The 25,619-nt window shown below is 38.6% G+C and overlaps 2 protein-coding genes across 6 annotated transcripts in view; both read right to left on the bottom strand.

Moving 5' to 3' along the window:
- LOC124259404 (plasmolipin-like) overlaps positions 1–7,928 on the bottom strand; it is a 54,319-nt gene extending 46,391 nt beyond the window's left edge. Inside the window, exon 1 of one of the 3 annotated variants that reach the window (XM_046693540.1) lies at positions 6,509–7,928. The gene's annotated coding sequence lies outside the window, so the exon portion shown is untranslated. Of the gene's footprint in view, positions 1–3,538; positions 3,623–5,822; positions 6,027–6,508 lie in introns of those variants that run through there. The other 2 variants (XM_046693543.1, XM_046693542.1) reach the window with 2 other exon arrangements.
- A 1,170-nt stretch (positions 7,929–9,098) lies between these two features.
- Positions 9,099–25,258, bottom strand: LOC124259416 (CKLF-like MARVEL transmembrane domain-containing protein 4). 3 transcript variants are annotated; one of them, XM_046693558.1, is made up of 6 exons: positions 24,950–25,256; positions 18,802–18,917; positions 16,887–17,027; positions 15,334–15,531; positions 14,185–14,283; positions 9,099–9,381 (listed from the first exon to the last, which is right to left on the bottom strand). In XM_046693558.1, exons 3-6 carry the CDS (start codon positions 17,016–17,018, stop codon positions 9,223–9,225), a joined length of 588 nt encoding a protein of 195 aa, XP_046549514.1. In that variant the 5' UTR covers positions 17,019–17,027; positions 18,802–18,917; positions 24,950–25,256; the 3' UTR covers positions 9,099–9,222. The 3 variants fall into 3 exon arrangements, with proteins under 3 accessions (XP_046549514.1, XP_046549515.1, XP_046549516.1); XM_046693559.1 differs by lacking the exon at positions 18,802–18,917 and having other exon boundaries at positions 24,950–25,258; XM_046693560.1 differs by lacking the exons at positions 16,887–17,027; positions 18,802–18,917; positions 24,950–25,256 and adding an exon at positions 16,274–16,321.
- Between the last annotated feature and the right edge of the window lie 361 nt (positions 25,259–25,619).

Below are 25,619 nucleotides of genomic sequence, written 5' to 3'. Positions count from 1 at the left end.
TACACCAACTATGCCTTGAACTAAAGTACTGATACATCTCTCACCATGCTAATAGTATGACTCGCCACCAAGCATCAAAGACTACTGGTAATGGGTACTCCCATCCTTCTGATAACATATTAGCTGAATCACCATTCGATCTACCAGCATCCCTGACATTCACTGTATATACCAAAGCAACTGGCAAACTGTCTATCAAAACAGTGGCCTGTGTCTGTGTAAAGTGCACACCTAGTTGCCACAACTTTTGAGGTTACAGTGCAGTAGTATTCCTTTTCCAACTCATAGTCATACCGCTTGCAATGATTATTGCTGTGACTTGTATAGCAATTTATCACAATATTGATTCATGCATTACAATTTGTACAATATATTGTATGCGTTCATTTAGTCATCTGCTATTTTGTTGGATGTTGCTATGGTTACCAAGCTAAAAGGCACATCATATGCAGGAAGCTGGTTGTAATAAGTTTGATTTTGCAAAGGAACCTGTTGTCTTATTCTGAATTTTATCATTCCAATTTAACTTGTCATTTTAGTAAACTTTGCCAAAGACGGAAACATGCATGCATAATGCATAATCTGTCTTTTCCCGATAAACAGTAATGTATTGGTCAGCACTTCAATTATTGGTGTACCACACAAGATTGGGAAGCAGGTACTATCACATGCAGGATATAGAGGAGGTATAAATATAACACTATAAACATAACACAATGTTCAGAAGAGGCGCATAAAACTTTACAACCAGCATGTATATTTGCAAACTTGCTGCCATATCTACATGAACACTTGTATCAAACGATCAATGCATACAATCGTCTACCTCGACAAACATTTCCAACAATAAAGTTTCCAGTAAGTGTATTCAGAGTGATATGTCATGGTGGCAGGGAAGGAGAGCAGATGCCGTGTTACAGTAATATGAAAATCAATGTCCAAGGTTATAGCTTTTATCTTAAACTAGGGGCATTTGAAAAATAAACTGGGAAAATTCTGTTATTGCGTTCAGTTTAATGTCTTCCTCTTTCTTGACCCTGCTATAAATAGTAGACCAAAAAAGGAAATCAAACAAAAAATCCCATGACTAAGCCATCATATTAGTTTTATCTACGAAAACACGAAATGGGATTTTTTTATTCCAATTTTGGAATTTCAACCAACATTTGCTGCAGACTTGGTGCCAAATATTGGCCTTGGTGCAGCTTTAGACCTATCCCTGACGTCAGGCAGTCATGTTCTTTGTTAAACAAAGTATGCATGTGATGGAGAGGGAAAACAGATCTTGAGTAGTTATCGTAATTCTGTATCTTGTTTTGTGGTTAGCAAGTCAAGAGTTTCCCTTAACACCAGGATATGGAACAACAACAGCACTGTGCCTGGACAGATGAAAACAGATTTGGATAACCAGATGGTTATCAGACCATATCCAACACTTGACATTTAGACTACGAAGTTCGTATATTATACAATTCCAAGGATACAGATATTGTCTATGATAGGCTTTCATTATTGGACCTGTGAAGATCCGGGTTAGAATTGACCTTCAATAACCCATGCTAGTCGAAGAGGCACCTAGCGGAATCAGGTGGTCAGGTTCGCTGACTTGGTTGACATATCATCGTATCCCAATTGCACAGATCGATGCTCATGGTGTTGATCACTGGATGTATGGTCCAGACTCGATTAATTACAGACCACTGCCATATAGCTGGAATATTGCTGAGTGCGACGAAAAAAACCAAACTCAATCACTCATTATTATGCATCAAATGGCATCATACCGTGTCAGAATCACACTATGACCAATCACAACCTTCGGCTCTGTAATGCTTGTTAAATGTCCTCCAAATCTAATACATTTTTACTCAATCCAAAAATGATTAGATCACATGAAACAAAACAGATACAATATAAAATTTCAACATATTACAGTTCTGAACATAGCAACTGTTCCTTATTATGCTTTACAGAAAATATTGTCAGCCATGAAATCTATCAAAGATTTTCAAAAAAGGAACAAGGAGTGATTTATTCTGCCTTGTTAAAAGACTGATATGGACAGTCATCTCAAGATGAAACATTCATCTTAACATATCAACATCTGACTGACTGATTGAGTTTGGTTTTACGCCGCTTTTAGCAATATTCCAGCAACATCACGGTGGGGGACACCAGAAATGGGCTTCACACATTGTGCCCATGTGGGGATTCGAACCCGGGTCTTCGGCGTCACGAGCCAACGCTTTAACCATTAGGCTACCCCACTGCCCCCAACATCTGATATAGCTTGGTAGAGGTGTATGTAGTTAATAACTAAATGGGAAGAGGTATTTTTGTATCAAATGTAAGGTTAAATTATCTTTACAATTCCAAAACCAGAAATCTACAAAATCCAAATTTTGAAGAAAACGTATGAATAATAAGTTGGGAATCCTTGATAAATCCATGGCTTCTGCTTAGAAAATCTATTTGATTCAAGAGTCGGTTCCAACAGGGTCATGAAACCAAACGCTTTAACTCAAGAACCTGGGCCTTTAACTCAGGTACAGGTCAAGCAATCAATTAATGATAGTCCTATTAACAGACATACAGGATCATGGTACCCTGATGGTAACTGTACATTTACCAGGGTATCCATGATTTCCAGAATCATGAAATCACAGATTTAACGATAGAATCCAGACACACAAGGGAATACGATACTGCTGGTTCTAATTAAATATTACGTGCTGGTATCACTAAACATGCCAAATACAACATCGTAAAATTAAGACGAAAGAAAGGTTCAAATTTTGACACTATGAAAATATTAACCCAAGATCTGAATTATCCACACTGACTATTTGCATCGACTGTTATTTTTACGCTACAGTGACGCGATTGTTCATGCAGGATGGTGACCCATATAGGATGTGCCGCTAATGTGCAGATCAATATTTGTACTCCAGATGATGGAGGCTACAGCCATTGCTACAGCATACAAACGGTCACAGTTCTGTCATGAAAGGCTGGCCCCACCAAGGCTCGTTACAAGTCTTTTAATTACACAAAGGATTTCTTCAGACACCTGTTAAACATCTTATATAACATTACAGGCATGGTAAAAGAAAAACAATATTAACCAAGACGCTTTAAGAATGGTCACAGCTGTTCTGTTTCAATGTTTTTAAGGACATGTATTAAACTAGTTTCCTTAACATGTTGAATAACAAGAAAAAATTGTTGTTTGAACTAGCATGCGTAAACCTTTCGATGTGCCTTGGGGAGATTTCTTCTTCCCATTGTTTGGTTGCTGTCAATATTCCTCATGCACACTACAGCCACATCTAATTCATGATCTCACACTCACAAATGATCCAGTTTTTCATCATCTAACAAACATCACAGAATTCAAAAACACTTGTACAGGAATCCTGAGACTAGAAATGTAATTAACATTACTATGATGAAATCAATAGTCCATTTTTATATGAAAAATAATCCTGTTTCTCTTTCAATGAAAATGACCGTTAAAAGAGTAACTTTCCTTACTTACCATACAGATATTAATGCTATATCCTGGGCAGGCGATAAGTCACCAGTGCATGTCAGTGAGTAATACGCATTGTAAATTCCCTCACACTATAATAGAGTATGGCTCAATCCATGGCGACAATGAGTCAAGTTATTTATAGTTCTCACCCTGGATTCAAAATGCCATTTAAACACACCCAGTGGCCCAACAACCTGGCCCCGACAGATGAAAATGCTGTCAGTGAGCCAACTGCTGGCTGATCTGTACGTGCTGAAGGTCCTATCTCAATATACACCCACCAGCACACATAAAACCTTGCACAATTTAGTCTGTCAACCAAGTCTACATTGCGGCATGTTACCCTGCTGCTTATTGACAGCCCAGTCATAACAAAACAAGATTATTCATTCACACCATGGAACACGGCACCAGCTGATTTTCATATAACATTATGGAGGTCCTGGTAGTCTTTCTCACAGTCCCTGGACCACATTATTTTCCCATCTGCCTAGCCCTTTCTGCAATGCTAAAGCCCTAAATGAAGCAAGTCTAGATTTCCTCCTAATCAGTGGGCACCTTTTCAATTTAAAAGGAATTATTTGTTTCTACCAACATTATATACGTCTAAGGTTCTGAGAACTTTTCCGTGTATATGCTTGAGGGTTGAGTTGGGCTTTACGTCACATCGGCATTATTCCAGCCATATAGTGACGAGAACAAGTCTGCATTAGTAAACATTGTAAGTACAGTCAAAATGAGTTTTATTTCAAAAACATATATTCATTTCATTGTCATTTAAAAACAGAAAAAGTCATAGCACTAAATTTAAAGGCAGGCAATTTGTTAGTCACATTACACAGTTACAATTTATGATACAGATCAACTTCCCTCTGGTAGTTCACTATCAGATGAGCTCTCACGCGGGAGAACAGATCTTTCAGATTTGTTGCTTCATAATGTGAGTCCCTTGCAGACGATAAGTCAACACAGTCAAGCAAAATATGCTTGATGGTGAGAATATGGTATATCATGTTACTCAGCTATTATATAATTCAACTGCGGACAATCGATTTAGCTGCTTACTTACCGGGTACATGATTTAGGACAATGGAGGATCTCCCAGGATAGGATGAAGGTAACTGATTCATTTTAAGAGTAACAATAGGGCGATAGGGAAAATTATATTTTTGGTTGGCACTATCCTATTGGTACTTCACTGTATGTGTATTAAGTATACTTTACTGAATATTTCAATTAACTTCAGCAAACAATGGCAGAAAGTATCAAAACCTATAGTTCCCTTTTCCCAATAGTTCTACATTAGTAGAAGACATAATTAAGAACGACATAACTATATTCGCAACAGTGAAAGTCAAGCACACTTAGAAATAAACCAATCTCATGCTTTTGGAACAAATTCTTGACTAAATACGATGTTCAGTAACTGAAGTGAACAATTTCGATGGTTGTCTTCTACATACAATAGAATGATAATATACTAAAAAATGTTAACAGTAACTTAACAAATATTAAAGAATGAGATACAAGATTAAACAACAATTTTCTTACAATTAGGAGTGACACTTCAGTGTAGGTTCTAACACTGTATCAAGCAAGTGTTGATGACAGTGTTAGACCATGCACTGAAACAATGCTCATTGTAGTAGACGTGTTATTCTCTTCTCCTTACTTAGAGCTCCAACATCTCAAAGAATAAGTATAAGAAGTGTTACCAGCAGGCTTTAGTCACCTTTAGTCCTCTTGAAGATCACATAAAGGGTTGTAAGATAGGTAAACAATGTAATCAGAATCAGACTGGGATGATTCAGCAAATATCGGAAATATTTCACAGAAGGTCATAGTATACAGAAAGTGATGCTTCATGTGAAGTTCACAGCTGTTTCAGAAGGATAATCAATACTGTTACAAGTAAGCCTTCAATTATGATTGTGATCATGTGGCAAAGTTGCACTTACATATTGATCAGTCTAGGAAAATTGTTGAATTTATTAACTTATAGATTCTACTCAGGTGACAAAATAAATTTTATGTTAAAAAGTATTTTGTTTTTGGACTACTGTACACATATCAGACTACTGTAATCATGTGATGTTAACATTGTTATGTGTCACTACTGAGTTTGTGTGAGTGTTTAAGGTGGTGTAGAGGAAAGGGAAGACAAGACCCTTAGGGCAGTGAAATGTATGTCCATTGTATCATCTGACGATCAACCAAGTCATTGATAATGATATAGTCTGTGCATGGTATAAAAAATATGTCTCCTATATGATTCAGCATCACTTACCTCAATCAACATCCGACAAGAAATATGTTTAATGAACTTTGGACGTTCACTGCAATGCCCAAGAATAGTCGGTTACTTCAACTCCTAATATCGCAATCCTAATCCAATGTCAACACGAGAACGAGAATGAACGGACTGGGTCTAGTACGATAGGTCCGGTGAAGTATTCGTATCTGTCAGCGTAGCTGCCTATCACCTTTCATAACGCTCACAGCATTTACACTGTGTTTGCTATTTACACACACGAGATCGTACAGGCATGACATAACCAGATGATAACCTCATAAAAGACGAGAATAGTGACGAAATCGGGAAATCACTCAAAAATTTATTCAATTTCGAGATAAGTATTATACTAGGTCAGGGTGGGCTGTCAGTTGTATCTAAGCAGTGCGGAATAATTTCATGGCCAAGGAGTACAGGGTAAAGTGGTATTAGAAACTCCCAATGACAGACGATAGTGCGCGGGACAAACTCGTTTGACTGGAAGGGAAGCGTCAGTGAGGCAGCAGGTGCCCCTTGCGATCCGGTATGCAGTTATGGAACTTGGAGTTTCCAATAAAACTCAGTGCAAATGCGCAATCAGTTAACAAGTACAAAACACTAGGTCAGTATGTTAATTTATCAGTGTTGAGTATGAATGCAAGAAGTACCTGTAAGTTAGAAATCGAATGAAGAAGACTTACCAAATAGCGAAAGAATCTCTAATTTCTTCAACGGAAGTACAAGCCACTTCCGGACAAATGGGCGGAGTCAAGAGCAGACAACTTTATAATGCTTGGATACATTGCTAGCCACTGCAAAAATTGAATTTTCAATGTTCTCACGGTTGTGGCGATTTAAAAACGCCTTGTTGATCCGCCAACATTTCCTAATCACATGATAACACAAATAACACCAAAATAAAAACAATGTAAATTTTATTCTGATACCTTGCACACATTATGGTGGACATCCATACCTTACAGCTTCATTTGAATACCAAGGTACCTCTCACAGAATACACATAGGTTTCCAGTACACATTGAGAACTCACTGAGCACCTACAATGACAAGTAATGTATTGGTGTATTTCAAACGCTACTGAACACATCGTGTACATGACAATTAACCCAAACCTGTTACTTCTTTCACGAGTGTATGTCAAATATATGAAATGTGCAAGACAATTATCACACAGAAGAGTTGCAATATCAGGCCTTGTAGAATTCACACAAACCAACATAATACTGACCTCAATAAAATCACTAGCTAACTCTATTTAAAAAACTGATTTGAAACAGTGGTAAAATGGTGAAAAGGCTAATTTAGTTGATTTTCCTATCCTATACATTAAACCCTAGCTTACACAGCGACCCTGAAGGTATCTTGTTCTGGGGTAATAATTACAGTGAAATATGTCCTGTTTACAATACTGAACGCATTACACTATAGGAAACACCTGACACAATCTTTCTACTTGATACAGAGTCTGATTGTAACAATGTTACATTTAGAAAGCCTAGTTTGAACAAACCTCTCCTCCTCCCGAAAGAATTCAGTAGATGGCTGGAATATATGATAATTACATAAAACCTCCGATCTATTTCATACATGATTGATATTGACTATTCATAGACTGTCTTCCTACTAGATACGACTATTTGGGTTCATGTACTGAAATGATATATACTGATAAAAAAATCCACTAAAACTCTTACATAGTCAAAATGTATGTTAATATTTCATCAACGTTATCTTGAAACTACGAGAAACTAGGACCTGTCAGTACAATAATATACACCAAAGAAATTAAGATAATTGGAACGTAATTATATCGGACTGAAAATAAAGTTACCACAAAATGAAAAAAATAAGCAACCCGGTATTGTAGCTAAAATGAAACAAATAGGAAATAGTTATCCGATGGCGATATATTTTATACTAGTATCATAGATGCGTTTTTGATCATACATTTCCAGGGTTCTAGTAGCTGTCTAGTGTAACATATGTTATCTTTGGGATTACACTTTCTCAGTAAAGTACAGATTCTAGTACTTTTTTTGGTTTGAGTCCCATTCGGGATTCGAACCCACAACTTCAGAGTCAGGCACCTAATCGCCAGCACATTAAGTCAGACGCCTAGACCGCTCAGCCACCGCGGCTTCCACCGGATGGGACTCAACCCCCCAAAAGTACTAGAATCTGTACTTTACTGAGAAAGTGTAATCCCAAATTTAACATATGTTACATTTGACCACTTTCTAAAATGGCATTGTATATTTCATAGCTGTCTAGTGTCTAGTAACGTCTTAACAAGATACGGAACTTTTCAATCCAATTTTCAACAGCAAAGGACAGTTTTGGAAAAACATGCAAGGCCATTAAATTCCTTACAGATACTTGACTGGCGTTTACTGCCATTCAGCATAATGCATGGACAGATATGCGTGTGTATGTACAGATGAAGAGCCTGAGAACATCTGCCCCGTTTATCCAGTGTATCATATTTCCATTGTATTATGATACACTGGGTAATCGAGGCAGCCATCATTATAATAATAATAATAATAATGGAAATATATATAGCGCTAAATCCAACCACTAAGTGGGTGCTCACTTACTGACAAATATGTAACAATAATGCACAAGACATGTAAGACAATATGGGGCGGGGCGGTAGCCTAGTGGTTAAGACGTTCGCTCGTCACACTCATAACCAGGGTTCGAATCCCTACATGGACACAATGTGTGAAGCCCATTTTTGGTGTCCCCGCCGTGAAATTGCTAAAATATTGCTAAAAGCCGCGTAAAACCTTACTCACTCACTGTAAATACATTACTAGTTCAGACAAAATAAATGTCAACTGACAGCTGTGTATTCTATAAAAAACATTATCTCTGTGTTCAAACAAACAATTAAAGATGTACAAACCTTCCTTGAAAACCCCCCACACCCAAATGCGTGATAGAAAAGATCACAAGCCAGCTATCCAGTACCAGTTCAGGGTTACCGTAACATAATCTAGTGAATGAAAGTATTATCCGTGTTTTTTTATCCATTTTATCCATTCATACCTTTTTGGTCAGTACATGTTTCAAAGTACATTTAAAGGACCATAAAAGGTGTATAAAGAATCGAGATATCTGTGACAAAAAGTTAGTACTGAATAACGAACTTCATGAACGCTGGGTTACTAAGATACACAAATGTACACGGATCGGTTGCCCGGATGTGAAACATTGTTAGGGTCACATGTGATTTCTGACACAAACCGTTGATATTTTCATTTTTTCTGCTTCCAATGCAAAACATTCTAATGAGAGCAATGTGTAATAACTCAAACAACATGACATCAAGTGAAAATACGGATGAAGATGATGGAATCGTGGACTTGGCATCTCGTCCCAACATGAAGTTTTAGTACTGTTCGGAGTTCTTCTCGGCGCTATACTCGGGGCCGGTGCTTGTCGACTGTGGGCCGTTCACCCCTCCAGGCCCGGAGCGCTCCTCCTTCCATGCTATGAAGGCGAAGTAAGCCATGGCAACATGCAAACCCATTGCAACAAAGCCGAACACCTTCAGGTAAAAACAGAAAAGAAAGTTACTATTTTATAGTGAGTGAATGCTGTTTTAATAAACAATAAGCAATGGTGTAGCTAAATCGCAGCAATCTTTATATAATCGGGCATGTGCATGGCGAAATGTTTGCTTCAACAACCTGCCTTCATACAAGTGAAAATGAAGGTGAGAAGAATTGGTTATCGTTACTTAAGCTGCCACACGCCCCTTGTTTCATGTAAATACCGAAGGCCAATATAAAGTCTCTTTCTTGAAATGCTTCGAAAGCACACACCCCCCCCACCCCCCACCTTTGAAAATTCCGGGATCTGCATATGTACACAAAGCTTCACGTCACGCCCAGGAAGTGGATCCTGTCTCTTAGTTATCTCGAGTAATCTTACAATACACACTGCTAAAAGACAAGGAAGAGTAACATTTGTAACAATTCGGAACAATTGGTCAATACACAATGCCTGCCTCGAATATATGCCGGGTAAACGAGCTTTCAGAAACAGAGGAAAGACGATAATTGATATGAATTTCCATCAAATTGCGTTTTGAGAATATTGCTAAATCTGAGCGGTTGACACATGTCATCGTATCCCGGTTGCGTAGATCGATGTTCATGATGTTGATCACTGGATTGTCTGATGCAGACTCGATTATTGACAAACCGCCGTCATACAGCTGGAATATTGTTGAGTGCGGCGTAAAACAACCAGACCAAACCTCACGCCGTCAGCAATAGTGACTGAAGCGCATATAAAATACCCTCACGCAGTTACGGTAAAAAAATGACCGTTATAAAGAAACATCTCCCTCATCGTTATAGCGAAATATGCATTATATACATGCTGGACTTTGTCTGCATCTCATACAAATACTTGATACATTTCAAATACAGAAATGATGTTTACAATACATTTTACAGAAAACGCTAATCTAGGAGATATAAGAACAATTTGACAAAACGTTCATCATCATTCCCATAATTCAGTACTATCATCGGCAAAGATTCCAGTCGTTTCAGCCTGCTGGAGAATAATTACCGTTGATAGGCATTGAGAGTCATAAACTATAATACTGCAGGAGTTATCTCCCATTAACATTATACCGTCACAAGCGACTGGTTATTTGACACACATTCATACTTTGTCTCACAGTCCCAGAGCCACATTAATTTTCTCCCGAGTAGCCCTTTCTGCAATGCTAAAGTTATAAATAAAGTAAGTCTAGATTTCCTCAAGATCGCCCTTCTCACTGGGTCTCCTTTTCTATTTAAAGGAAATATTCGTATCTATCAACATTATATATATAAATAGACTAGGCAAAAGTCTAATTTACACTCAACCTGCTCATTTCCAGTAGGCACTATTAGTTAACTAAAAACTAATACTCATCACAATTGTTAGTAGTGGTTGAGAAAACATCTTTCAAAGGTTTAGTCGGTCTCTTACCGTGTGTATCGGGTCAGCTGCGATGTTTTCAAAAACCTACTTTTTTCTGTGAAGTTTGTTTACTTGTTGCTTAACGCGGTTCTTAACAATATTCCAGTTATATAGGACTGGCCAGATCGAGACCAGATAAATGGTAAAGTATTTGAATGGCATTCAGAAGTGATACACATGAAGGGTGAAAAATTATGGGTGTCAACGTTTGTAATATGAGGGAACACAACGTTTGGTTGTATAATCTTACTGTTTCAGGTGTAGGAGTAAGATTATATTCCGAAACGTCGTGTTCCCTAATATTACAAAAACTGACATCCATAAATTTTCACCCTTTCAGATAAATAATGCATCAATGATTTATGTGAGAAATGCATCTAACGGAAACAAAATTTGAAACAAAATCAGTAATAAATGATGAATAGATCACATGCAAACTAACATTCGGGAAAGAAAGGGTTAAAAACAAAACATTTCGAATTTTTATATTATCTTTAAAAATTCATATTGGAAACATGGGTTGGTGCTAATCTAGGTGTTTCACGCTAGTCGCTTTAGCGGTTAAAGCGTCCGCTCGTCACGCCGAAAACCTGGGTAGGATTCCCCACATAGGTACAATGTGTGAAGCCCATTTCTGGTGTCCCACGCCATGATATTGCTGGAATATTGCAAAAAGCGGCGTAAAACTAAAGTCACTCACTCACTCACTTGATCACTTGAACTTTCATATGACACTATCACTCCACAAACTGTCCACATCCCGTACGTCAAACACACTCATTCATATAACAATAAACGCGCTACACTATGGCAAGCCGTTTTCACATTTATTAAGAATTTAAAGATATCTTCAATTGTTTTAAAGATATCAATAATGTTTTAAAGATATCGGTAAATAATTGAACATATATAATAATAAATTTCTGATATCCAAATAGAATGACTGATATCTCAAAATGTTATAGAGATATCAAGACCATATTTCGTGATATCTCTAAATGCGTTTAAGATATCAATAAAACAATTACGGCCATAGTGTACATAACTGTATTAGAAATTAATTCAGGATATCTTAAATTCAAAGCAAGATATCTTTAAATCAATTTAAGATATCAGTAATTTCTCAATACATAATGTCTATTAGAGATATCTTTAATTCATTTCAAAATATCCATGATTAAATTCAAGTTACCAGCATTTTTTTCAAGATATCATTAATATGCTTCATCATATCCTTAATTCATTTCGCGATATTATGAATTTTATTGCAGATATCTGTGATTTTTCTCTATTCGAGATATCTTCAATTCAATTCAAGATATCTCGAATTCAGTTCAAGATCTCTATTTTCATTCAAGATATCTTTGAAACAATTTACGATATCAAAACGGCTTGGCATACTACACAGTGGTTGCTGGGAAGCTATTCTATTACTGAATCCCAGGTAACGAATACGTCCTCAGATAAATATATACTGAACATCATTGAAAACGCACCAGTCTAAAATTGTCCATATTTTCTTCAAGATGGATTTCAGCATGACAATGATCAATGAATATAACTAACATGAAGTCGAAGGGCATGTCCAGTTGAAAAAATGCTTTAGACAACAAATTCCTGTCCACAGTATGACCCTTAATTCCAAAATGCATCAACATGCAGCCACGCCATGAAAAAAGCGCGAATTTCATTCTGAAATCACACTGACTGTGACATTAAAAGCAGGTGTATGAGAACCGATTCTCATTGCTTCACTAACGATTGTGAAACGAGGACAGAGATGCCGAGGTTAACACCTCACGAAAGAGAACGTGCACTAGGCATGATTCAGGTTGGCACCAGCAGCAGGGACATTGCTCGACAACTTGGACTTGGCCACTCCACCATCGTGCTTCATAGACGACATCAGTAGACAAGCAGCACCCGTGACCTTCAATGACCTTGGCATCAACGTGTTACGACCCTCCATCAGGATCGCCATATTGACCATGTCCATATCAGTGATTGAACACTGCCGACTGCCAGGACTGCGTGGGAGTCATCAGCGCTGACTCCATGCGACGCCGTCTACACGTTACAGGGCTCCATGCTCGACGTCCTTACGTTGGACCAATTCTGATTGACAGACACCGTAATGAACGTATACAATGGGCTAGCAGGCATTTTCAGTAAAGGTCACAACAATGGCATGGTGTGGTAGTCACTGACGAGTCACGTTTTCATCTACGTAATGGTGATGGTCGATTACGTGTTTGGCGTAGACGTGGTAAACGTTATGCTGACGAGTGTGTGGTTCAGACAGACCTTTGGGTGGTGGGAGTGTCATGGTCTGGGGTGGAATAAATTACAATCACAGGACTGCCTTCATGTCTGTCAAGGGAGAGTTAATGCCCTTTATTACCGTGAGCAGATTCTTCAGAATCACATCGTATCTGTCTTCAATCACCACCAAGATGCCCATACTTTTCAACAGGACAACGCACGGGCACACACAACAAGACTTTCCATGCAGTATCTGGCCCAGCAACACATCCAGGTTATTCATTGGCCAGCACAGTCGCCAGATGTATCCCCCATGGAGCACTTGTGGGACGAAATTGGTCAAAGTCTTTCGCGGCGACAACAGATGCGAAACATCCGGGAACTTGAGGCTGCACTACTGCAGATTTGGAATGCCATCCTCAAGAACTCTATTCGGACGCCTATTGACTCAATGAGGAGACGTTGAACTGCATGTGTCAATGCAAATGGCGGTCACACGCGATATTGACTTTTCGATTTGACCCCACGTGTGTTTGATCCTTTCTGACTGTGGAAAATTTCAATGAATGAGCGTCTTTTCTGTGTTGTTGTTTTTGTCAGTCGTCCATCTGTTATTATCAACTAAAAAAATATCAATTCCTTACACGTGCTTTTAATAATCTGAACTTTTATAAGTGGTGCGTTTTCAATGATGTTCAGTATATTTTCTACTCCACTTTTACTAGCAAGAATCAAATGTCATTCTATTTACGCAGACACTTGCCATATAAGGAGAATCATTTTTGTATATCATGTAAAGAAAACAAAATCCCTATCGACAGTGGAGTAGGTAATAAGTATGAGGTAAATAAAGACGCCACATCTCAACAGGAAATATACATAAGATAACTACTACCGTATTTCCTTGATTAAAGGCCAGGCGTATACTAGTATTTCCTTCAGACACACTTTACCCCAGACGTTTAATATCAAACGTTATAACGGGAAGAATTCTTGTCATGAAACATCCAAGTGTTTAATCGCAAAGATAATAACGGGAAGAATTCCTTGCATGAAATATCCCGGTGTTTAATGGAGGAAATACGGTACAAAGGGAGTGAACTGTTACCCCGGCTGCATAGTTCCCTCCCTGACGACAGGCTTGTGCTATCACCAGGATGGATGCCACGAGGTAAAAAAACGACCACACACCCGACCATATGAGATCCTGAAAACAGACAATTCGTATATATCAATGTTCAGGACCCGTGAAGGCAAGGTTAGAATTGATCTTCAGTAACCCATGCTTGTTTTAAGAGGCGACTAACGAGATCGGGTGGTCAGGCTCGCTGACTTGGTTGACACGTCATCGTATACTAATTGCGTAGATTGATGCTCATGCTGTTGAGCACTGGATTGTCTCGTGAAGACTCGATTATTTACAGACTGGCGCCTGGAATATTGCTGAATGCGGCGTGAAAGTAAACTCACTCACTGTAAATAATCGAGTCTTGACCAGACAATCCAGTGATCAACAGCATGAACATCAATCTACGCAATTAGGATACGATGACATGATGTGTCAACCAAGTCAGCTAGCCTGACCACCCGATCCCGTTAGTCGCCTCTTACGACAAGCATGGGTTACTGAAGATCAGTATTCTAACCCGGACCTTCACGGGTCCGATTATTTACAGACCGCCGCTATTTAGCTTTAATATTGCTGAGAGCGGCGTTAAACGCCAAACAAAACAAATTAATGTCCAACTTCCTCTAGACTTAACGTTTGCGGTACAAATTCGAGTAAATATTCAGGAATCACAACCACAACTATAATAAAATATCAGAAATATTTTTTTGTTGTCAGTTCATATTGTCCGAAAACTGAATTTTGTCTACCGAAACCAAATTCTGATACGCTTCATGGTAATTTGTTACAACATTTATGAAATAGTAACTCAGATCCGCGGTTCTGGGGTCCGTTGCACAAAATGATCTGAGTGCTAGGCCTGTCCTTATCCTATGATAAAGTATGGGGAATACATTCATCTTATATCTCTTTGTGAAAGCGGACCCTGTAGACGGCCTAAACTCGATTTTATGAATCCAGTTTCATGCATCAACGGGAGGTTGGGTGGCCTTGCGGTTAAAGCGTTTGTTCGTTACGCTCATGACCCGGGTTTGAATCCCTATATAGGTACAATGTGTGAAGCCTGTTTCGGGTGTACCGCGTTACTATCTCTTAACGCCAGTGTAATTGTATGAACACGTAACTTACCCATATCTTCCAGGGGACAAACTTGAATATGATTTTTTCGTACAGAACCAGCATGAAAATGATGTAGTTGATGAGGCCAGTGAGGAAGTCAGACATGGAGACGAAGCCGTAGAAGCTGTAGCCGGAACCGTACGCGGCATCGCAGTAGATGTCGGCACGCCCGGCAGACATACAGATGAATCCGATCAGGGAAATGATCTGGTAACACAAGTCACTGTCAATCGGCTTTGCTATTTTCTGGTATATATATTTTCCAAGTTACTAATGAAACCTTCAGGTCTGTTCTACATCACATACACCAGTGAAATACCGTTAGTTCGAAAGCCTGCGCCGTAAATACTTTAAGGGTTTTACGTCCAACCCTCCCTCCACCCACACAGTGGTGATTGCATGCGTATCATTACCCAGAGTGTGTTTCCATGTTCGGACTTACACCGTTTAACCTTTAATACCAGCAATTACACACTACCGCTGAGTTACCATGCCGCACTTTAATACCAACTCAGTTCCGAGCCAAACAGTCAATTTTCATTCACTTAACATGTGAATACATACATGTTCTACGTGAAATAACCTGAGCGCCTACTGGTGTGATGAATCTCTCAATTCCCTCCCTCTGGAAAGAGGTCATGAACTGATGAAACAATTGAAAAAAATGAACAAATGAAAAATGACCTTATAGGGGATAAAAGTACTCAACAACATCCGCCAATCTGAAATCGCTTAAATCCTTTCTTCTCATATCCCTCACAAACCCCATTTCAAGTCGCCTACTTTCTTATTAGCTGTAAGGAGGCCATACATGCTCTTGCATTAGATGGTATCAATGCATATACTCCACTTCAAGTCACCTACAGTTGTAGAAGCAGTGAAGATGCTCTTCATGCTTGCTCTTTCAATGGGTGATATCAATGTGTATGCCCTATTTTATGTCGCCTACCGTTGTAGCAGCAGTAAGGATGCCATGCATGCTCGTGCATCAGTGATATGAATGTATATGCCCTATTTGAAATCGACTTCCATTATAGCATGCATGAAATCGATTTCCGTTATAGCATGCATGAATTCGACTCCCGTTATATATAGCGGCAGTGAGGATACCATGCATGCTCTTTCAGTGGGTGATATCAATGTGTATGCCCTATTTTATATCGCCTACCGTTGTAGCAGCAGTAAGGATGCCATGCATGCTCGTGCATCAGTGATATCAATGTATATGCCCTATTTGAAATCGATTTCCGTTATAGCATGCATGAAATCGACTCCCGTTATATATAGCGGCAGTGAGGATACCATGCATGCTCTTTCAGTGGGTGATATCAATGTGTATGCCCTATTTTATGTCGCCTACCGTTGTAGCAGCAGGATACCATGCATGATGCCATGCATGCTCGTGCATGGGTGATATCAATGAAATCGACTTCCGTATGAAATCGATTTCCGTTATAGCATGCATGAAATCGACTCCCGTTATATATAGCGGCAGTGAGGATACCATGCATGCTCTTTCAGTGGGTGATATCAATGTGTATGCCCTATTTTATATCGCCTACCGTTGTAGCAGCAGTAAGGATGCCATGCCTGCTCTTGCAGTAGGTGATATCAATGTATATGCCCCACTTCAAGTCGTACGTCTCCCTTCCGTCAGTGCCTGTATTTGTATTGTCTGGTTCGTTGCTTGCCATATTGGATATCTGCAAATAGAGACATTGTTGTAAATATTTCTAACAACGCTGAAAGAAACACAAGCCTTAACACTGTTGTAGAATCATTGCGAGTTAGTGAGTGAATCGTGTTTGACGTCATTGTCAGCACGTTTTCAGTTAAAAAACAGCGTGTTGTAAACAACAGAGTCAGGACCAGGCAAACCAGCCGCCGAAAGTGAGTGAATATGGTTTTACGCCGCTTTTAGCAATATTCCAGCAATATCACGGCGGGGGAGACCAGAAGTGGGCTTCACATATTGTGTCCCATGTGGGGAATCGAAACCGTGTCTTCGGCATGACGAGCGAACGCTTTAACCACTAGACTACCCCATCGGCCCCACACACCGAAAGCATGAGAAACGGTCTTTCCCCTGTCAGAATACCAGAAACATGGATTAACAATACAAGGTACAACTCTAGCCAGTACTTATCCAGTGTTTCATATATGGCGTTCACAACTTTCACGTTATTTAGATATATACTAAAAATATACTATCTTAGGGTGTGTGACTGGTCATATGTAATCTCGTTCTGAAATGCCTCTAAATGCCTCAAATCTTTGAATAGCGTTTTTTATTGACTTGTATTTGATGTTTTGTTTCTGGGCCCATCCTGTCCAATACGAACTTTAAAAAAGTGAAAGTGGTGACGAAATTGTTTATGTTCAAACTTTCTAATTACCACCGGACCTTATAATTACACGAAAATAGTTTAATTAAAATATGTCTCTGTATGATCTGTACAAGTAAATAAAGAGACCCGAGAAATCTGCACTCAAAGGTGGCACAGACCAGTTGTTGAAGCCTTCGCTCGTCACGCTAAAGTTTCGGTTTCGATTCCCAACTGAAGCCAATTGCTTGTACATTGTGTTGTATTGTTGGCATTGTTAAAAATGCAAAACCATACACATACAAACATCGACAAGTTTGGATTTACAGTTAAACCAAGCAGTTTGGGCTTTATTCACCATAAACGCTATAACATTTTAAACAAATATGCCACAAATATACAAAATGACACAATATTTGCTGTTCACCCTACTGCCCCAAATTTAGAAATATAAATTTATTCTAAATAAAGTTTATTCATTTCGTCGACCAAGCGTGACCATTATTTTGCGTGTCTACGTCAGCATACGACATAAAAGACAACATCACAATGTCTGCATGTTAACGCCTATCTGCTAAACCCAACACCCCATCACAGTATACACGCATGTGCTTATACATATGAACGATGTGTCCCAATCATAGATGACTTGTACATCATCATCAGTTCGGTTATTTTAACCCGTTTCAGCGTCCTTTCAATCAACACAAACACAAATACTTGTCCGCCAACCAAACAACGCCGTTCCCGGAAGTTTGAAATTAATATGTTTCGCTACGACGGTTACAACGCAGGTTATTATGAAAAACGTGCATGATCGCATCTGCATGTGATGTGTACAGATGACCTGAATACAAAACCCCAGAAATTTACACAGAAAGTCGAATGTGTGTCTACTCGTCACATAGACACAAATCTCAGCCTAAACCATCTCGGATAAACCTAAACGCCTAGGTTTAGATTACAGTATATATTCGTTGTGCGACACTCGGAAAGGTAACTGTTATAACGAGGATTGCATGTAAACAAAACCATTGATAGACTATTACACTCTCCGGCTGAGACTATCGGTAAGTACTTGGTAACAACTGAATGTTGGACTGAACTCTACATATCGGTACTGACTGATTGAGTTGGGGGACGACTTGCTTACCTTGTGTTCAGATCCGCCCCTGTGTGGGTTCTGATGACACGTGACTAGAAGGAACGCCGGTAGGGGGAGGTGTGTGTGTGGCTATCACTATCTGTGAAACGGGACCTCGCGTGGACCTGGAGTATCATACACACGGGACATGACAGAGCTGCTATTGATAGAACAGAACTAGACTAAGGCTTAGTCTCTGAATATATATAATTTGGATAGTAACAAACAAGCCCATTTATATTGAAAAGGAGCCCTAGGGAGATCGATTTAATGATGTGTAAGCTATTCAAAACTAATTTTACAAATTACGCAGTTTCACATTTGTTAAACAGTCGTGGCATGTTATCAGATATCGTATAACACATGCCTGTTTCAATAGAATGAGATCGAGTGCAGATAGTTTTAAGGAATGGTCACTAATATAGACTGCTGTTCAATAAACAGTAAAATAGGGTTCCTGTTGATATTTCGGATGACAAAACCGGATGACAGTATCGTCAATAAACATGAAAGTCATTGGGTCATGAGGGCCTACAGCAAACCTGGCATTGTGTTTGTTCCTGTCAATTTTTATCGCTAACATTTCATTTCCTGCTGGATCACGGTACAAACTCTGTACCGGAACGATGCACTTACAACATAACAGAAGTTGTTATCGATAAATTTGTCAGTATTGTACTTCCCAACTTCTAAAATTAAAATGAGTGTTTAACACCGCACTTGGCAATATATTCCAGCTGTATGAAAACGGGTTCTAGGCATAGTGGTGGTTTGTTGTTTTACGCCGCACTCAGCAATATTCCAGCTATATGACGGCGGTCTGTCAATAATCGAGTCTAGACCAGACAATCCAGTGATCAACAGCATCAGCAACAGTCTACGTAATTGGGATACGATGACATGTATCAACGATTCGGCAGAGAAATACTTTTGTGCCATAGTATTCCTTATATGAACCTATCTGTGTATAACATTAGCATTCAGATATTGTTATAAAATAAGTTAACGAGTCCAAATATTATCGTGTAATATGACAACTGATATAGTGTTGTGTTCGCTGTGACAAAAAGGTTTCGATATTCAAATATAACATTTAATCAAAGTGACTACGAAGTAGGCCTGCATATCACTCACAACAGAAATAGATACATAATAATGTTTTGTTTATTTTCCTACACATCAGTTGCGAGAGCAATGTTTATGCTAACGAAGTTTTCGTCAATTTATATAGCAAAGATGATTTGCTTCAATTAAAACATTCGAAGATGAAAAAGAAATTAGGCCTATTGCTGAAATGATTAGTAAAATATCATTAAAATCTTGGAGTATAGACTTTCAAAATTAGCATATTAATTAACAATGATCAGTTTTTCATAAAATAATAATTCTGAAACGTTGCCGATAAACCTGGAATCGTGTTCAGATGTTTTCATAAATACACTCACACGAACGCCCAAGTGCACTTTGCGCCCTATTGGATAGTGTTAACAAAATCACGTTTCGCGAAGGCCGGTATTGAAACGCCAATTACATCACTTGTATTTCATATTCAGCGGCGACAAATCAAACTGAATTCTAAGGCTGGGACGGGTACTCGGGTACTCGAATCCGGGTCGTGTACAGCTGGAATCGAGTCCTATTTCTAGGAATCGAGTATCCGGAAAGGGAGAGAGCTCTGTAATGACAAGGGCAAACAATAGCTGGACCAGACAACCCAGTGATCAAGAACATGAGCATCGATGTGCGCAATTAGGAACCGATGACATATGTCAATCAAGTCAGCGAGTCTGACCACCCGATCCCGTTAGTCGCCTCTTACGACAAGCATGGGTTACTGAATATCAATATTCTAACCCGGAAATTCACGGGTTTTTACATCATTGGTATTGTCCGATTTATGGAGCATAGTTTTAATGACTGTAATTTATCTGTGCATGAGCAGAAATAGATACATAATAATGTTTTGTTTATGTGAGTAGTTAAGTTACAGTAGCAGCAGGAACGAAACGTTCGTTGTTATAACGAGGAATGTAAGTAATGGTGTTACTCTCTATATTGGTTAAACAGACGTAAATTAAATAGCATGAGGCCAGTTTTAATGTCTTATTACCAACTGTTCAAGTTTTCTACAGTAATCTCTGTCAAATCGTGATTGAATATTCAGAAAGTTCTCCCGAATGTATTTCTTACATTTCCGGGTACACGATTCCGATTCGGGTACGTACATGCGGGTACTCGATTCCATTTTTTCCTACTCGTCCCAGCCCTACTGAATTCCTCATACATTTTTGAATCTAATTACAACTGGTCTTTGTTACCAATACCAAGTGTCTAGATAAAGTGAAACGAAAGATATTGGGGGTGGAAACAAATGCTGTGCTCGAAAGACAACACCTGTTTGAAATGTAAACAAAGACAATTTCAGACTTTACACTGTGTAGCATTTTCTCAAATTTTCAGACACCCATTTGCATGGAAAGAGCATAGTAGCATGAATGTGATGTGTTTGCACGAAACTGTCAAGTTTCTGTCCTGCGTGACGCCATGACTGACGCAAAATCACGCAGAACAAAAACGGTAATAATCGGCATTTCTGGCTTCTTCTCTTTCTTAAAATGGGAGTGTATTTGGCAATTTCTCTGAGGTGAAGGTCGGTAGAATAAGAGTATATACAATCACCATATCCCGCCGATTACACATTCAGTATCATAATGTAAGCGTTCGGATATTTTTTTCATGAAACTAATTTAATTATCTACATTGGTGTCCTCCCATTACGAAGACAGGCAGTTCGCAGACACCTTAAAACAACAACATTTACGGTTCAATGAACAGATTAGCTGCTACCCGTTACCTACACATTATAAAGGAATAGTCCAAATACGCAAGAAGAAAACTGAAGCTGTATTATTTACTTTGAAAGATGTCCGAAAAGACATTTGAATTTTGAATGTTGCTGCAAAAAACCCCAATAAAAACAAAACAAATTTGATTTTTTACAAACATTCTGCTTTAACCTTCTCGTCTAACGGGAGTTGGCATCATCATGTTGAAAACATTGTCAAAATGACATCTAAAATGATTGGAGCATTTCAGAAATTAAATTTCCGACTGAACAGGACAACACCAGTTTTTCCTCAGGATTTACTCCCACCTGTAGTAGGCAACCAGATAAGTTATGAATTAAGAAACTCCAATAAGTTTAGCCAACCATGTACAAGAATGAGGTACTAAACATCATCTTTTATTCCATCAGCAGTTAAAATATAGAATAATAATCCGATAGCTATTAGGAATTGCAACTCTGTTGCATCATTTGAATCTCATATCCACGTGAAAGAAAAGTGTGCACCTAAATATTATTAATATGGAATAAAGAAGTTAAATGTTTTGCACACAGGATTAAGATATATATGACGAGTACAGTTAATTATGATTTATTTAGAATAAATATAAAAAGTGACGCATCATGTCAATGTGGCCATGGATGTGAGAATGTTTTTCATTACTTCCTTGAATGTCCATTGTTTACTAATCAAAGTAAACTATTAAAATCTTTAGAAAGTATTGTTAAAATTACAACATTGACTGGTCTTAATCTTATCTTTCATGGCAATGCAGGTCTCCCATTAACTGAAAAACAGAATGTTCTCAAATATGTACATATCTCTCTGCCATTTATCTATATCTCTCAAACACAAAGTGCCTCAGTTAACTTAACATATCCTATTTTGGGGAGAGGGCTTTTCTAAGTTGGATAAGTTGTGCCCAAACCTTTTCTTGAATGCATAAAATGTTTTAATCAATAAACACAATCAAACCTCTCAGTGACAAACATGTTTTTATATTCGATAATAATTGATAGTAAAAAAAAATTTGAGAATAGAAGAGAGATCATCATTTTATCACAACAAAGTTCTATTTACACACAATCAAACTTCTCAGTAACAAAACCTCTTTCAGGCTCACCCTACTCTACTCCTTGGACAGTGGACTGTTCTATTATACCCGTAGGTGTAACCCTAATTAACCTTCTAGTTCAGTGTCTGTCAACTGGCTGTCTGTCAAATGGGTGTCTGTCAATTGGGAGATAACCTCTACATTTAGCCTTGTTCAATATCATATCATACGTGGGTATAGGGTGTACGTGTTATATTCTGTGAAAGTGTTTGTTTGAATAATATTTCCCGAAGAAATTCACACATTTAGTGTAGTAAAGCATATATAAACCTTTCCACAAGTGTTAAAAGACGAAACGTAGGCATCATGTACTTGTACAACATGTATTTTAGTTCCTATGATGTGCATAGTTACAGTTTCGTATGTAACTCTTCGTCAGAAGTCCAGTCCACGATACACCCTATCCTTTCTTTGCTGAACTGGCATCATGAAAGCAGTGTTAGCCATGAACGCCATTTGCGAGTAAACCACACTGCTAAAAAGTTAGCGGCGGTCCTTAGGTATGTTAACTTATTGTCACGTTAACAGACTGTTAAAAGTTGAGTTTTGAAGAACAAGATAACCCTCTGTTATTAGGTAACAGTCGGTTAAATGTACTTAACGGCTGGTTAAAAGATAACCGAGTTTTGAACAACCGGGTCCAGTCGGATAACTCATACAAGTGAGCACTAAAATTAGGGACCTAAAAGTGTACCTAAGGTGTGTTATTTAAACTGTGATGTAATTTCCATTACAACAAGTATAAACGATGTTACCTACTGATCAGAATGACTTATCAGTACCCCAACCCGACCGACCGCGACCACCCCACCATAGGCCTACCCCATCCCACACCCTCTCCCTCTCACACACATGCACACACACTCCCTAACATACATAGACCCGATATTTGAACCTTTCAAACAGACATCATGTGCATGTCAAGAGAGACACGCACGTTAATAGTGGTGCTCAGTCATGGGTATCACTTCCCCATGTGTTTCTAATTATCTCAGTACATTATGGCCTGGTCGGACGCGCTAACGAACCCTATGTGACAGTTATATTACAGAACCATTGAAATACATGTTACAGTAGGGTCAATCTTGTAACACTCAATTTACCCATTACCAACCATTTACGCATGTACTAAATATATGACAAACCTAACCCTGGTCATACGAGATTTCAAAGATATTAAAATGCATGTCCTACAATCACAGCATTTACATATGTTACACATGCTAGAAAACACATGAAAACAATGGCCAGATTTACACACCTGTGAACAACATATAAATACAGAGTTGAGTGTTCGTTTATTTTAACACCCCTTTAAACGTGTGTAAATCTGACGGCCAGATGATGCATAGATTTCAAACGTTGTTCATATGGCCGCCGGATGACACGTTTATTTACTAACGTTAGAAAATTTGGGTAATACAGTGATTTCGTGTGGTGATGGATTCAGCAGAAAACTATGATGTGGGGTCAAATTTGGTTTAAATATCTAAGCTTATTGTAAGCATGGTTCCTAGGTTTCAGTATGTTATTGCATCTTGTGCATACCTGCTACTGACAGGTGTTGTTTATTTGTAAATGACTCGTTCCATGATTTGCAAAATGGTTGATTGGTGCCATGAAAACCATTTTTATGGTCACTCATGTATCAAGTGCATAATGTTAGAATAAAGTGGCTGTCTTCCTAAAGAGGGGTTGCCATATTAATATTTATCCAGTTTTAAAAGAGATACAATTTCATATTATAAATCTGCGTTTGAGTAAAGTTGTGAATTTTTGTGATCCTTATCAAAGTGTGAGTAGCGTATATCAAAATAGCATGACGACACAGATAGAGAGAAGTCAAATGGCCTTGGCCGCAGTGCGACATTTAACCATCAACTTTTCATATTACGTTGAATATATCAGTCACATCAGAACATTGTAAAAATAACCAAAATACAGTCTCCTAGAAAAAATGCAATTGTAAACATACCTCATTACATTACCACTCATTGTCTGTATATATTTTAGTGTATAATATTTTCCTCAACGTCTGAGATCAAGATGGAACATGTATTGTTAGTGGACTAATCTGCTTATACATGTAATTCGAGTTCTTTTAAACGAAGGTATGCCAATTAAACGTCCCGTTAGCTTAATGCCCAACACACCAAACATGTCAAACCGCCAAGAACATGTCAAATCTCTACTGTACCTTAATTTACTCCAAGATGAACTCTTGAACACATCAGGACTCACTCCAGCCTGGCTGTTACTCTAAACCCCAGGGTCGTGTGTAGGTTATATTACACAAGCAAATCCAACCCAGCAATCGCCATATGACATTGGCAATGTCAGAGCCTATACCTCAGTTACACGTGTGGCTTGATTAATCCCGTTATAAGTAATCCCTGTGTGAGACAATCGTGCCCTAGATACAGTCGAGTACCGGGAGGTTTCACCATGAGTAAGCAAATGGCTGCGATATTCTGTTTCCGTGTTGGTGTGTATTGCTCAGTGAGCGTATTCTTCGCACGGCCAGGATTACTTATGAAAGTTAAAACTGTAATACGATACAGCAGAGTTGCGATATGCCTGTCATGTACACTCAGGCATTGCCGTCGCATCTGGGCCAGCCGAACGCTTACCGTATTACATCCATTAAAATCTGTCTTTTCTTAGAAAACATCTGCATTTGTTTTCAGGGATCAATTCAAATTCTTTTCGCGCCCGTTTTACCTTTTACGCCAAACTGAATCTGCTCGACGGATGATCGAGACTGGTTGTTGTCAAGCCTTGAGGTTCTGTACTATGTTGCAAATCATTGTTTAGTGTCCCCTTGAGGAGGCACAGAATGAATGAGTAAGCTTAACACAGCAATACGT

Source organism: Haliotis rubra, unplaced genomic scaffold, assembly GCF_003918875.1.
Source record: "Haliotis rubra isolate DU_JTF1 unplaced genomic scaffold, ASM391887v1 Scf72, whole genome shotgun sequence".
NCBI lineage: Eukaryota > Metazoa > Mollusca > Gastropoda > Lepetellida > Haliotidae > Haliotis > Haliotis rubra.
Note: the sequence above shows the minus strand (reverse complement) of the source record. Positions and strands in the feature narration are given on the sequence as shown.